This window comes from Falco biarmicus, chromosome 9 (genome assembly GCF_023638135.1).
Source record: "Falco biarmicus isolate bFalBia1 chromosome 9, bFalBia1.pri, whole genome shotgun sequence".
Lineage (NCBI taxonomy): Eukaryota > Metazoa > Chordata > Aves > Falconiformes > Falconidae > Falco > Falco biarmicus.
In genome coordinates, this window is record NC_079296.1 from 30,759,497 (window position 1) to 30,773,374 (window position 13,878).

Below are 13,878 nucleotides of genomic sequence, written 5' to 3' on the forward strand. Positions count from 1 at the left end.
CTGCCTCAACCATGCAAAACCGTACTCGGAGGTTACGTGACAGAGCACCTGCATGCGTGGGCTGGAGCACCAGGAGCATGCCCTAGCCCTACGCTGCTGATTGGGAAGGTCAAGTAGCCAGCAGATAAACCCATCCGACCACAGGTAACAGACGCTTCTGGTGTGTTCTGCTGCACTTGCTTATTAGCTGAGACCCATTAAGGTGAATTAGCCAGATTCACGTGTCATGCAAATGCCATCATGATAAAGCTCACGGCATCAGATAAATTCAAATCCCTTGTTTTAGACAGAAATCACAGTAATTTTTTTTTTCTATTATGTGAAATCCTCAACCCTAATGTCATTTGAGGAGGGTTTTTTTTTAAGCCCTACAGTAAGTGATGCAACTATTGACTCATTGCTGGTTTGGGTTTTGACACCAGAGGACTATGCTGGCCAGACCAGCAACCTACCAGACTGTGACTTGGTTTTTTGGTAACAACTGATCTGAAGAAATGGAATTATAGCTTTATCCTTTAATTTAATAATTTCTCATTTTCTATTTTTGTACTTAAAACTAACTTTATATTCCTAGGTGAAATAATTCTGGTTGGTCTTTTTTTTCCCCCTAAGGAGACAATGTGTTTCTCTTTAGCAGTTTTATATGCAAAAGTATACATTGATAAGAAGTCTCCAAGTTGTTTTTAGGTGGTTGCTGTAGCAATTCCCTCATCACTTTAGAAATATATCACTACGTTGAAAAAGTTAGAGCACAAGCAGTATAACTTGCATATTATAGTTAACTCATACTCAAACTGCTTTTTTACAGTAAATGTCAAAGAGTATATGTTAGACAAATAAAAGTGTTTCCTGCCTTTCCTGGAAAACAAACAGCTAAAAAAGAGGAGGAAATAAATACAGTTCTTGCAATACACTTTTACTGCTCTGCTGCATGTGTGTATATGTAAGGCATGCTGGATGCTCACACATACTGCGAAAGAAACAAGCCATTACACACCAACAGATCAGTAATCCAGGAGGAATAAGCTATGGGTTACTGCTGCTTATGTGTACCTTGGATATGAATTAATCCTTGACATGACACACATGGAACATAGTTTGCTGGATTAATACCCTCTTAGGTGCATAACCACTCCCCAGCAACTGATTATTTTCATGTCTTTACTTATTTAGCAGCAGGAAAAGGACAGAGACAGCCAGGCACAATAGCATTCCAAAGGGCAACATCTTCAGATGCAAGGACAGAGCCAAGGGCAGAGTGCTGGAAAATATAAGATAGCCAAGTACAGCAGTGACGGCATTGAAAACATGATGGTAATACACTTGACAGGAGGTGGCAATATCATCTGCATCACACACAACACTTTCACTGTACCATTAACCTCTTCAAAAAATTAATTACAAAAATTCTTTACACTATTCAAGCAACTTCTCTTTTGACAGCAGGGAACAGGGTGTGCCATATAGTTTTCTCTCTGTCATGCTGAACCTACTGCTCTTTTGTGGTTTTGTCTGTGAAATTTTTTTGTGACAATATCCGATTGCCTTACACCTTGCAGATCATTGCTCTGCCCTTATCCTTTAGCGGAGTGGCACGAGTTGCTCAGATTCCTGTTACACATCTCCCACTGACCATCTGCTATTACCACCTTGATGAGAAATCACTTGTTGAAAGGTGATTAAGTGGTTACAGTCCAGCACAAGGTTGCAAGCTCATTATACTACTTCCCCCTCCAATATTAAGCAACAGTAGTAAGCCATGAGTCTTAGCTGATATGAATCGGTGCATTTCTACTATTTCAATGGGGTTACCTTGGTTTACATGACATTTAGCTTAACACCATTTACCATTAGGTTCATTTAGATTCCAGCCTTTGGTTAAAGTGAGTTTCTGTGTGCTGCCATTTTCACACAGAAACTCAGGATAATCAAGGAAGATCCTTTTCTGTTCTTTATTGTTCTTTTAGTCATCAGGGAAGGGATATTTTAAAGATAATTACTAAATTATCTCTAAATAAGCTGGGGTTTTTTGGCAGCACTCATGATGTGAGAAGTGGGTTTGTGTCTCCTCTCAAAGCACTGAGTTTTCCCGTAAAGTGACTCTAGCTCTGGATTCACATACCATTTGCAGAGGAAGAGCTATCCGCTTAAACCTTCCAGTTTAGATTTTGCTGAGTCAGGTTTATGGATCGGGCTGTTTAAAAAAAGAGGAAGCAAAAAAAAAAAAAGAAAAGGCTGTTTAAAAAAAAAAGGAAAGCAAAGGGAAAAAAAAGGAAAAGTAAGCTTCAAATACAATGGAGCCAGAGGTAGTTCACAGATTTTAAAATAGGGGTTTTTTTTTAAAGCAAACCCCTACATTTTTCTTCCCACATCAGGTCTCTACTGTGACCTGTTTCCACTAAACCAGTCTTTGCAGCTGCCCTGCTAGGGCTATAGATTTCAAGACAATCTCCCAAATAAGTGTCACAGAACAAAACAGACCAAGATAAGCTGTTAGAGCACATTTGTAAACAAGAAAAAGCTAAACCAAGCTGCCTCTTATCGTAGAGACATATAGCAGGAGTACAAAACTCTGTGAAAAAAAGCCTGGTAGCGTGATTCAGGACATACCACTCGGGGGGAATGATAGCCTGGCTGTACTTAGGTTTGGAAAAAAATGTTCTGAAAGGTTCTCTTGCTGCCACATACTCTATTTTAGTTCTGGGGCTCATCCTCTAATGTCATATATATTCTGAGTAGTAAAGGAACCACCTGATGTCCAGCTTCATTTCAGGGAAAGGGAGGGCATAGGTATGATGGGCACTAGAAGACAAGTTTGGATGTACTCAGATTACTGGGGGATAGTTCAGAGGAGACACCTTGAAAGGTCAATGTCAGGAACGCAGCCTGTTAATGATGCTAATGATATAAACAACACCCAAGATAGTTCTCCATTTGGTGAAGCATTTATGTACATGTTGTACTGGAAGCACCTGAGCAGTTGTATTCATTTCAGCCAGGTGACCTGCATGCCTACAGTCAGGCCTATACCAGACAGGAGCTCCAAGCATTGCAGAACTGATTTTTCTTGGCATTTATCCACACTCTTCAAATGCAAGGATTAGTGCATCTTCCTTTTATAAAATTCCCTTCTGCTGATGTTCATTCTTCTGCTTCCAGGCTGCTCTGATTCACAGCACAAGAAAAGCTTTTCCAAAGGACTCAGTAACTCCTTTTCCCCAAAACACACACGTCACTTGTATATGTATTTGCCTAGATCCCATCTTATCTCCAAAAATGAACAAATCACTTCTTTACCCCTAATATCTAATATCCAAAAGAAAAGTATTGCCTGAGAAAACAGTATTAGTTTTATATATTTTTTGGCACAATAGGACATAATTTATTATTCTGCTTATGATCACTGGCAAAGTCCCAGAAAAATGCAAAGCTTGCTGTTTTAGGATCTTACACTGATTGTAACTTATCATGTCATAGGCCCTTTTAGCACCAGAGACATCATTCTGGCTCAGTAATCCCTTCAGAGAATTCCTTCCAACAAATATAGAAGACTGCCATCATGATGAGAAAAATCCTTTCCCCTAAAACTGTTTATCATCCAAGAATAAATAGCAGTGAAAAGAATGGCTTTCCGAGACTTAAGGGGTCATAATCCATTTCTCAGGAACATATTACTATGACTATTGTACATAAACCACTTAGCCTTTCCAGTGTCTTACAGTCATCTGAATGTCAGTTATTAAAAAAAAAAAAAAAGATGAAGTTATAATGCTCTATCAACAGACAGCTGTCCTAGTGGGCACCGGGCACACAGAATGACTCGCATTGCTGAGCCGTGCAGTCACCGCCAAAGGAACGATGAGGTCACATTTCATTCCGACTGACATACTCGGTGTGGTTAGACTGTGAGGCTCACCCCTCCTCGCCAACCGACTGACGCCCCCTCCCTGCCTGGACACCAGATCTGGCTCGTTAACGTGTCTGGAATGAGCGTGAGCCTACCTCTCAGCTGGCAAGCCCAAGGAGCATACTTGGATTCCCAGGTTGGAAGATTATCTCATTCAAACACAGTTCTCCCAAAGATATATAAGCAAAGCTAGCGTGGCGGTCCCTGCAGAGCCGGCCTGAGCGCTTGGGAGTTTCAGCCATACAGAAGTACAACCTCCAGACACCAGCCAATATGATGATGATGAAAGTAGAAGACCTGGTAGGTACAATCTTCTTTCATTTATTCATAATCTCTTTTCTTATACCAGGCAGAGAGAAACAACCTTTGTGGATCGTTGAGGTGATTTAACAGGTTACCAGCACTGCTGCGCTCTAGGTGCAAACCCTGTATATACCCTACATTATCCTATTATATTCTCACTTTAACTTTTCCTTGGGAAGGGGGCTCACCACTGATACAACTGCATAGCTGTTTGGATTTTGCATCAGAACATAGTTTGCCAGGAAGAAGAGAATGACCAAAATTTAGCTAACTATTGTCCTTTGACCTTGATTTTCATTTTTATTTTTCTAGAAGCTGTTAAGTTTATATCACACTGAGTAAATTGCAATCTAGTAAGGGACTGGGAAGAGGTATCCATGCAGGGAAACAGAAGTATTTTCTAAAACTAAAAAAACAGTGTAGTAATAGTATTATTTTCTAATAATAAACTGTTAGTTTATTATTAGAAAATTAGTGGGTTCCTACACCCACTGCTGTTCACGGTGTATCAAGTCTTTGAAAAAAAATGTCTAAACCAGACCACAAGTAACAGGACATCCCATCGCAGGGTCCAGACTAAGTAAGCCTGATTGGATCAATAAACTGAGAAAACAGGAACGATCCAGTGAAACACTGGAACATCACGCAGGAACTGTTTTATCCCCGGATGGCTCTGTTAGGATGCAATGCCACGCGGCCTGACTGGTCAGTGCTGTCCTGCGCTCCTTGGCAAGGCCCTGGCAGCTCCTGTAGCGTTAAACGTTACAGCACACACATTTTTACAAGGTGATTGAAGGGAAAGGCAGTCCAGACCATGTGAATTTACTGAAACACTCTCAAAATACACAACAGCCTCTACCAAGTTTCACAAGTTATCTCTTTGTACACCCTCAACTGAGCACCAGAAGTATTTGTGAAAGCTCTGGAAAGCCGCGCTGCTGCAGAGCTGCTGCGCAGGAGCCGCCTCCTGCTATTCTGCTGAGTGCTGTACACGGGGACTTTGGTACTGCCAGCGACGGGTAAAACCAGCCTTGGAATTACCCAGCAACCCGATGTAACTGCATTGAATGTGCTTCAATAAAACCGTAAGGTGCCAAGGAAGAAAGGCTCTCCTCCCACTCTACCTGCGCAGCTCCCCTGCTCAGCACTCACAGGGTGCTGGTGGCTTTTTCCCCCACAGCCTTTTACAGCCTTCTCATGAGCCTCACGTATTCTGGCAAGCCAACATGGAAACCCTGAACAAAAAGGATGCTCTTCCCAACTCCCCGGCATTTTCCAGTACAGCAGCACTCCAGCCCCTGCCAGGCAGGAAGCCGACTGAGTTGGCCTCATGGATGGCGATCCAAGCCCCGAAGATGCCAAGGGGGGTTGCTGCATGCCTGCAAGTGAGATCGCTGTGTCCGTCCGCATACCCAGTTAATCCAGGCACAGGCTGAACCAGGTCTGCGCTCTGTCTGTCACACACCCCTAGAGCAGGACAGGAATGACAAGCAATTAGCCCCCCCGGTAATCCATGCTCCCAGGGGGTGGGTACTGCATTCCTGAAACTGCTACTTACATTAGATCACATTTGCTTTTACAGGTGACTGGGAAGAAAGCGGACGATAAAGAGACTGGCAGCTTCCTCCCTGAGGACTTCAGAAATGGAGAGTATGAAGCTGCTGTAAGATTAGAGAAGCAGGAGGACCTAAAGACAGTCTCTGAACACTCACTGACCCGAGGTGATCTGGCTTATGAGAAGGAGAAAAAACGAGAAGCGGAGGTAGGCTCCTGGGTTTTGTGCTTGGCTTTCTATCATCTTGCGTGCACTCTCTGCTGCAGTTCTTGAAATTTTGCCTCCTTTCTAAGCTAGAAATACATGCATGGTGAGCTAGGTAAACCCTTGGGAGATCACCACCAAAGGGGTTGGTCTAAAGTCCACTGAAGGCCACGGAGACCTGCTGACTCCTGTAGCCTGTGGGTGCAGGCAGTAACGCTGTGAAGCAGAACCCAAAATTCTCCCTGTAATGTCTGATGGAAACCCTGGGGGGTCCCTCCTGCTTTCAGTATGGGGTCGGGAGCAATCCTGGCTGGTGAAACACCTCCAGCTTGCACACCTAATGACCAGCACCAAAAATAACTAACCCAAAAAGGATGTAAGAGAGCATTTCTGTAGCCAGAAGCCTTATCTACCTTGAAAATATTATTTTTATGAAAACACTGCATGATTTACTAGCACATTTGGGAAAAGCAATTACAAATGAAAGTGATACTGGTCTACAGAAAAGTACCATTTTGCATTCCTAGAGCACGACAATTCCATAGCCCAAAGAACTGATGCTTTTCCCCCCAAAAATACAGTAGCTGTAACATCTTGCTTTCTTTGGTGAATAAGCAATCAACTGGCCTAAAAATTTAAAGCATTTTGGGAATGAAAAGGTTTAACTAGCAGGGGGCATAAGACTTTGTTCTGAAAAAAGAAGGGTGGGAAAGTGAGCCTCAGAAATATTAAATAAACACTACTGACATTCACTTCAACAGAGATATCAATACTTGCTACAGAGGTTTTTTGAGTACCTCCAAAACAAGGTCCTAAGAACTATTTGGGTTTCTAGTTGACCCACAGTCCACTCAGCCAACTTTATTATTTTCCATTAAGTCAACGATCTACAGATCAAATCCTAAATGCAGAGAACAATAAAAGAACAGGTGGAAATAACTTGAAAAGAATTCAGTTGAAAAAAAAATGTATACCATATGACAAGTTTTCACCAATGTATTTACCTTCACATCACGATGGGACAGAATCTGTCATCTGTATTCACCCTGAGTTACCCCTTGTTTGTGAACCCCCCTTCTGAAGCCACGGACACCTCACAGTACCTGGGATCTCAGTTCAGGCAACACATTTGCCCTTGATGTTAGCAGTGTCCCATGCCGACTTCATGCAGGGATGCTTTTTACAAGCAGGCTTGAACTGCCCCTCCAAGGACACAGAGGACATTTGCTGCAGCTGACCAAACTGTAACACTTGTAAAATTCTAAGATTGGTATAAATCTTGCTCTTCACTTAAGGGTGGTTTTTTTATCAAGGAGGATCAGTTACAATAAACAAGGGGCTGCATCATAAAGGCGGTTGAAGAAGATATGCTCGGTGGAAGTCAGCTAAAACGGTAGGGGCTTCCCAGCTCGTCAGCCGCACGAGACGTGAGATTTCTTACATTGCTGGGCCCAAAGGGGCTGCAGTGCTGCTCTGACTCCTGGCCTAACATGGACCAAAAATTAATGCCACCCAGGCCACAATGTACGGCTGAAGCAGCATTTAGGAAGAGGTCCAATGATGTATGAAAAACTACAGCTGATGTAGAATTTCTCGCACACTTAGTAACTTATTCTAATGGCCAATTAGCCCTAGCTGTAAAAAACCAGCCAACTCATTTCAAAGTTCATCCAGTCTTAGCTGGATTCACAGCTGAAATAGTATCACATGCTGTCCTGCCACTCTGAACGGGGGCGGTGGTCACACTCAGCTCACCTTGCTGGCTTCCCTGATTTATTTCAGCTGAAGAAGAAGAAATTAGAGGACAGGTCAAAACTTGAAAACTTGGAGGACCTTGAAAAAATTATTCAGCTGAGGAAGAAGAAAAAATGCAAGAAAGTGAAAGCACCTGTTTTAAAGGAACCTGAACCAGAACCAGAAGTTATTGTAAGTTATCTCAAAGCACCCTTTTCTGGGAAAACGTTGATGGGGTTTTGCACCACACACATTGATGCCCTGTTTATTTCTTTCCATCAGACAGGACCAGTGGATATACCAACATTCTTTAGAGCTGCACTGGAGAATAAGTTGCCAGTAATTGAAAAATACCTGTCAGACAAAGGGGATCCAAATGTCTGTGATGAGGTACAATCTTCCTTCTTACTGCAAAGCAGGCTACAGAACAGAGGTCACTACAGAGCAAAAATAACTTTTACCACTAGGTTTTGTAGCTTCCACAGTTAGGAGGAGAAAAAAGGGTAGGGGGAAGTAAATAAATGCTGGAAATTTTGTATATCAAGTTTTCTAGTGATAAAGGGGCCATGAAGACCCTTTAAATATTACCCCAGAAGGCTTTTTTTTATTTAAAAGCAAGCTGTTGGTGTCCAGGAGACCCTGATTTTCTGTAACAGGTGATCACCCAATGCTACAGATGAAGAGACAAGAAATTTGCCTGCATAATGACAAAAAAAGTGATGCTGCCTGCCCTCATACTCCATAATGCATAAGCTGCATTTGCAAAACACAGTGTAGCATGTTCGATGGGGGAACTCAACAGGCATAATTTTAAATTTGAATGCCATACTGCAGGTATTTCTCATACCCTTTAAAATGCTGGGTAGGCAGCTCTGAGCTATCACGATGCTATTAAAATTTAGCAGATTTCAGGTCTCAAAAGTATTAGCTCTTGAAAATGAATCAGCATAAAGTATGTTTTTGCCATCATCCTAGGGAGGAGGAGAGAAAAGATTTAAAGATACCTCTCTGTGCCATATTTAATGTCTGACTTTGCACTGTTTTATTTGCCAGTACAAACGCACTGCATTGCACAGGGCATGCTCTGAAGGACATCTAGAGGTGGTGAAGAAGCTGGTGGAAGCTGGAGCCCGGCTTGAACAGAAAGACATGGTATGTACATCAGTTCACACTTCTGTCAAAAAACTGCTCTTTGTTTTCTAAGTGCCAAGAGAAGCACATATAGAAGTGCTTCTTATAGAAGAGGAGCATTAAAAGGCCTTACAGCATATTGTAAGTCTATCCTTAAAATAACACTGTTGAGAAGAGGTTTCAGGAGGGGGCGTCTGCCTCCCATTTCCAAAATGGTTGCTGGAAAAACACAGGAAGCGGAGGAACATGCTGGCCACCAGACCGCCACAAACAACAAAGCCTAACGTGGGGTAAGAGAGCTGAGGTCAGGCTACCACTTCAGCCTGCTAGCAGGTGGTGGAGATATCACTGTCCCACGCACATATCTCGTGCTACACGCAACGCATGCATTCTCGACCAGGATTTCAAGGCTGCACTCAGGAGGAACCCCTGCTCCTCTGGAATGCCAGCCATGAGGGTAGCAGAGTATCAACAGCTTCTGCAGCTGGTGGTTTTGGTTGGTTTTTTTACTTCTCCACTCCTAGCAATGTGTCCCTTTGCTAAACGTTTGGCTTGCTCCCCCTTACTTAACCCATCAGTGCTCACAGAGAGTGTAAGAAAGAGGAGGAATGACAGGCAGAGTGGTCCTAGCAGAACTGAGTGAGGGTAGACAAGCTGAATCTTGCAGATGAAAAGGGTTCTAATTCACTTTGTGAACCTGCATAAATTTGTTTGTTTTAAAGAAAAACCTATTCTTTCCCTTGAGCTTCATCTTCTATGCATTTTAGAACACAAAAGGCACTAAATAAAAAATATTAACTCGCACATACCAGCCAGGTATCTGGCTAAAGATAACTTCTAAGTTCACAGAATAGACAAAACACGTCCTTTCTCACAGCAGCATTGCCAAGATCTCTGTCTTTAAGAGCAATATTCAACAAGTGTGAAGAGTGAGAAACTCACAGTAGTAAAGAAATCAGGGCAAAACAAGAAAAGCTGTTACTAGAAGCAACTCAGTAATCACAGTGAAGTGCTTTAGGTTAAACTGCATGAAAATTATTTTGGATTAATTTAGAAATTTGATCAAAATGCTTTGGATTTTTTTAAAATAAAATCATGAATTAATTAAATTACTTTCCTTTTGCTTTTCCTGCCACAGCTTGAATCTACAGCCCTGCACTGGGCATGCCGAGGGGGGAACCTGGATGTTCTGAAATTCTTACTGGACAAAGGGATAAACATAAATGCAAGAGACAAGGTATGTGCTTTGGGGACTCTGCAGCTTTTTAAATTGGAGATGAAAAGCTCTTTTGGCAGCTGTTCTTGAAGCTTTTTTTACCTGTTCCATGCCACTGATTGCTTTCTCCTCCCACCTCTCAGCTGCTCAGCACCCCTTTGCACGTGGCTGTGAGAACGGGTCAGTATGACTGTGGGGAGCACCTCATCGCCTGTGAAGCAGATCTCAATGCCAGAGACAGAGTAAGTACCAACAACTTCTTACCTGTCAGTTATCAGGTAGCATCAAGCTGCTGTCTGCCTCAGTAGTTCCGCTTGCCTGTAAAAATCCCTGGCTACATGGTTGAGGCTGGACTATGGTGTGGGACCAGTGGGATTGATGCTGTGGTCCATGTCTCACGCCTCTAGGAAGGAGACACACCGATGCACGATGCTGTAAGGCTGAACCGCTACAAAATGATCAGGCTTCTGATTCTGTATGGAGCAGATCTAACTATAAAGAACTGTGTAAGTAATATTTTAAAAATGCAGTAATTCAAAATGCTCTAGGATAAGTTTCCCTTCAGAGCAGTTTCATAGGTTTCAAGGCTGGGAGAGACTGTTGTGAACAGGCTTAATTAGATCGCTGCAGAGTTAATTAAAGCAGAGATGACACAGGGAAAGCGTAACATGGGTGAGGTCAGGGAGAAGAGGAAAAACCAGTACCTCTTCTAAAACCAGAACCCATCAGCTGCAACTTAAAACATCATCACATCTTTCTATGACTTATTTTAATTACACATTATCACATATTGAAAAGATACAGCAGACACTTGCTCTCTGCACAGCTGCTGAGACAACAAAGACCTTGGCTTGTCAGAGAAATCTCCTTTCTGTTAAGCCCACAGCTGATGACGAGCCCAAGCACTACATCTAGATGACTGCCTGTTAACCTGACCATTGGGCAGCAAACCCCTGTGGCTCGGCAGAGCTTCAATTTGAGAAGCCCCAAACTTGGCTCTGTTCGTAGCTGCCACAGCAGCAGCGAGCTGGTTGCTGGAGCAATGTAACACTGGTTAAAAGCATAGCACATCACAAACCCTTTCTCCCAAACCCAAACCAAGCAGCAGTGGGATGGACCGTGGGTTTTACCAATGCCAGACAATGTTTTTGACTGACTGGCAATCAATCAAATCCGGGGGCAAGGAAGAAAACAGCCACTGCAGCACATGGTACTCCCTACTCGCTGCCCACGCTCTCTGAAGCAGCATTATCCCTCATCAGGGTATGAAAATGATGAAAGGTACAGCCCCAAAGGCCAAAGACTTGCTCTCTCAGGCTCTGTCTGCATACAAAAGTTACTCCCGTTTAATTTAGATGTGGTTCATAACCTAATTAAACCAGTACAAACTCTTATCCGAGTTCTCAATTAAACAGAAGAGTGTCCTACGGAGGCTTCAGCTAGATGTATTTCTAATCAGTTTAAACTAGATCAAAAGAAACACCTGCATGCTGTGCTAGTCATGGCATTTGCTAACACGGCTTAGACTCACTGAAACCCAGGGAAATTTTGTCACGAGTCTGACCATGACTGGGACCAGATCTGCCCGAGCAGGACTCTCATCTCAGGGAGGTGAGAGTAAGTCTGGCCCTGCACATGCAGAAGGGTCTCACACCAGGCAGATGCGCTGTACAAACACTTAGGGAAGGACAAAGGACTCAACAATCACTGGCTGAAATTAAATCTTCCTTCCTCTGCTTTTTTAACCAGCAAGGGAAAACCCCTATGGATCTTGTTCTTCAGTGGCAGAACGGCACCAAAGAAATATTCAACAGCCTTAAAGACAATTCCTATAAAAGCGTCCATCTAAGCAAGTTCTGAGGAGAGAAACCAGACCACTCTTCTTGCTGCTTTTAAAAGCTTATGAACCTGGAGGAAAACAACCCTGAACATAGTATTTTAATTGACAATATTTATGATACTTAATTATTTGAGGTACCTTCATGGAAAACATGCAAAGAAATTGTTTTAAAAGGCTAGATGAGTGTTAAAATTCCACTGGTTCTAAAATAGCTTTATTTATTACTATTTATTATTTATTTATTTTAAACGTCACTTTTAATGATTCTCATTATTACTGTAGCTTTTTTTAAAAATAGCTTTACATCCTAATGCAATCTTTGCCAGCAGCATAGATCCTTTTGCCTTGGATGGCAGTATTTCCAGCTACATTAGCAACTTCCCTCAAGCCTTCCAATAGCTCTAAACAGCAAATGCTTGGACCTGTTGCCTTGTCTCTGCCAAATTCTTTTAAAATAATGTTAAATGAGTGGTGGTATGTGAAAGAGCAATGGAAGAAGGTGTACTGAGGTGCCAAGAGGATTTAAAGAAGCAGTTAAATAATGGTGTTTACACAGGGTTTGGCAATTGTGGTCGATAAAGAGCTCGAGGACAGACCTCCAACTACCACTTAACTGTTTGGACTGCAGGATTCAGATGCAATGTTACGAAGGTCAGAGGAGACAGTATCAGGAATGTGAATTTTTTTAAGCTAGGCTCCTACAAAGTCTGGTGACTGAAGAATGCAAAAACAGATTATGTATATTTGTAAATTTGTACTGCTTTTTCTGTACATTTTGTACTGATCTATTTCAGATTGAATAAACAGAGTGGTTCTTTTTATTTGCTGTGGTGGCTTATGGAGTGGTGAGCATGCACAGGATAATTCTGCCTCTTTAAAGGAAGTTCACATTTTGGCCTCTGTAAAATTCTTAACAACCTCAAAAAAAAAAGTATTTCGCCTGCCTAGAGCAGCCAGCCCTTGAACTACCTCCCTGCCACTGTTAGATAAATGCAGTCTCTTACTTGTTTTGTTAAATGGAGACACATACAAAAGCAGAAGGACAGTACTTGAGTAGCTAGTAAAACAAAGTTACAGTTTTATTACAGAGTTTGACTTAAAATCTCTGTTTCTCAGCAAGTCGGTACTTACTATGTGGAGCACAAGACACTTTCAGTTAGCCAAGCCAAGGGAGATGCTGAGTCCTGCTAGGAAAGGCAAGCACCTCTCCCTTTGCTTTAGCAGAAGCAGAACCGTAACAGTGCTGCCAACGTGGACATCAATGTCCAATTTCATTGGGCTGTTACATGCTACATTCAGTTAAAATCCTAATACTCCATAGCGTAGCTTCCCAGCAAAATATGCCACAGGCTCCTGCACACCTTCATCCACCCATGTCCGTTGGCTTCTAGCCAGCAGGCTTTACAGTCTGGCCAAAGCAACGTCCTGGGCAATGAGGCAGGGTCAGGAGTGGGCAGCAATGAATAGTTGCTACTGGAGTGCAAATTCTGGAGACAAAGTGAATTTACAGAAACCCTGCAGAAGAGCAAGCAGAAGAAATACCTATTCTGTCTGCAGCCAGCTATCCTAGAGTGAGGCCAACAGCTTTAGGCAGATGAGACTTTCCTCACACAAGCACCACAACTCACAAGTATCACCTTGCCAGCTGTAGGCTTCATTTGTGAACACTCTTCTCCATAAAAATCTGGCACACCTCTGCTTGCTGCCCTTCTCTGCAAGCCACTACTTCGCTACTTGTTTCTGCACGATCACCCGGACACTGGGAGCACGCCTTGCAGGAAACAGAAATGACATCAGTGCTGGCTGACTCTGTCTGTTTGTCATTCTAACCAAGAAGCAGTTCAATTGTTCAGGCACCACCAAACTGGCCAGAACAACACACTTCAGGAAACTGGGGGAGAAGAAACTTTGCAGTCAGTTCCTGAAGCACTGTATCTATTTAAAGGTCAAAGATGCAGACTGTAAGTTTTTAAAATCAAGTCAAACAA

General features: G+C 42.7%; 1 protein-coding gene across 4 annotated transcripts; it reads left to right on the forward strand.

Moving 5' to 3' along the window:
• The first annotated feature begins 2,278 nt into the window (after positions 1-2,278).
• Positions 2,279-13,771, forward strand: ANKRD1 (ankyrin repeat domain 1). 4 transcript variants are annotated; one of them, XM_056352075.1, is made up of 9 exons: positions 2,279-4,207; positions 5,793-5,972; positions 7,752-7,895; positions 7,986-8,093; positions 8,757-8,855; positions 9,973-10,071; positions 10,194-10,292; positions 10,458-10,556; positions 11,800-13,771. In XM_056352075.1, exons 1-9 carry the CDS (start codon positions 4,181-4,183, stop codon positions 11,908-11,910), a joined length of 966 nt encoding a protein of 321 aa, XP_056208050.1. In that variant the 5' UTR covers positions 2,279-4,180; the 3' UTR covers positions 11,911-13,771. The 4 variants fall into 4 exon arrangements, with proteins under 4 accessions (XP_056208050.1, XP_056208049.1, XP_056208046.1 ...); XM_056352074.1 differs by having other exon boundaries at positions 2,279-5,972; XM_056352071.1 differs by having other exon boundaries at positions 2,280-4,207; positions 7,752-8,093.
• The last annotated feature ends 107 nt before the right edge of the window (positions 13,772-13,878 follow it).

Excerpts from the sequence above, each read along its gene's own strand:
- ANKRD1 (XM_056352070.1), top strand. The coding sequence starts at position 5,724 with ATGCTCCCAGGGGGTGGGTACTGCATTCCTGAAACTGCTACTTACATT. Across the intron at positions 5,973-7,751 it reads AGAAAAAACGAGAAGCGGAG|CTGAAGAAGAAGAAATTAGA; the intron begins GTAGGCTCCTGG and ends GATTTATTTCAG. Across the intron at positions 10,293-10,457 it reads ATCTCAATGCCAGAGACAGA|GAAGGAGACACACCGATGCA; the intron begins GTAAGTACCAAC and ends TCACGCCTCTAG.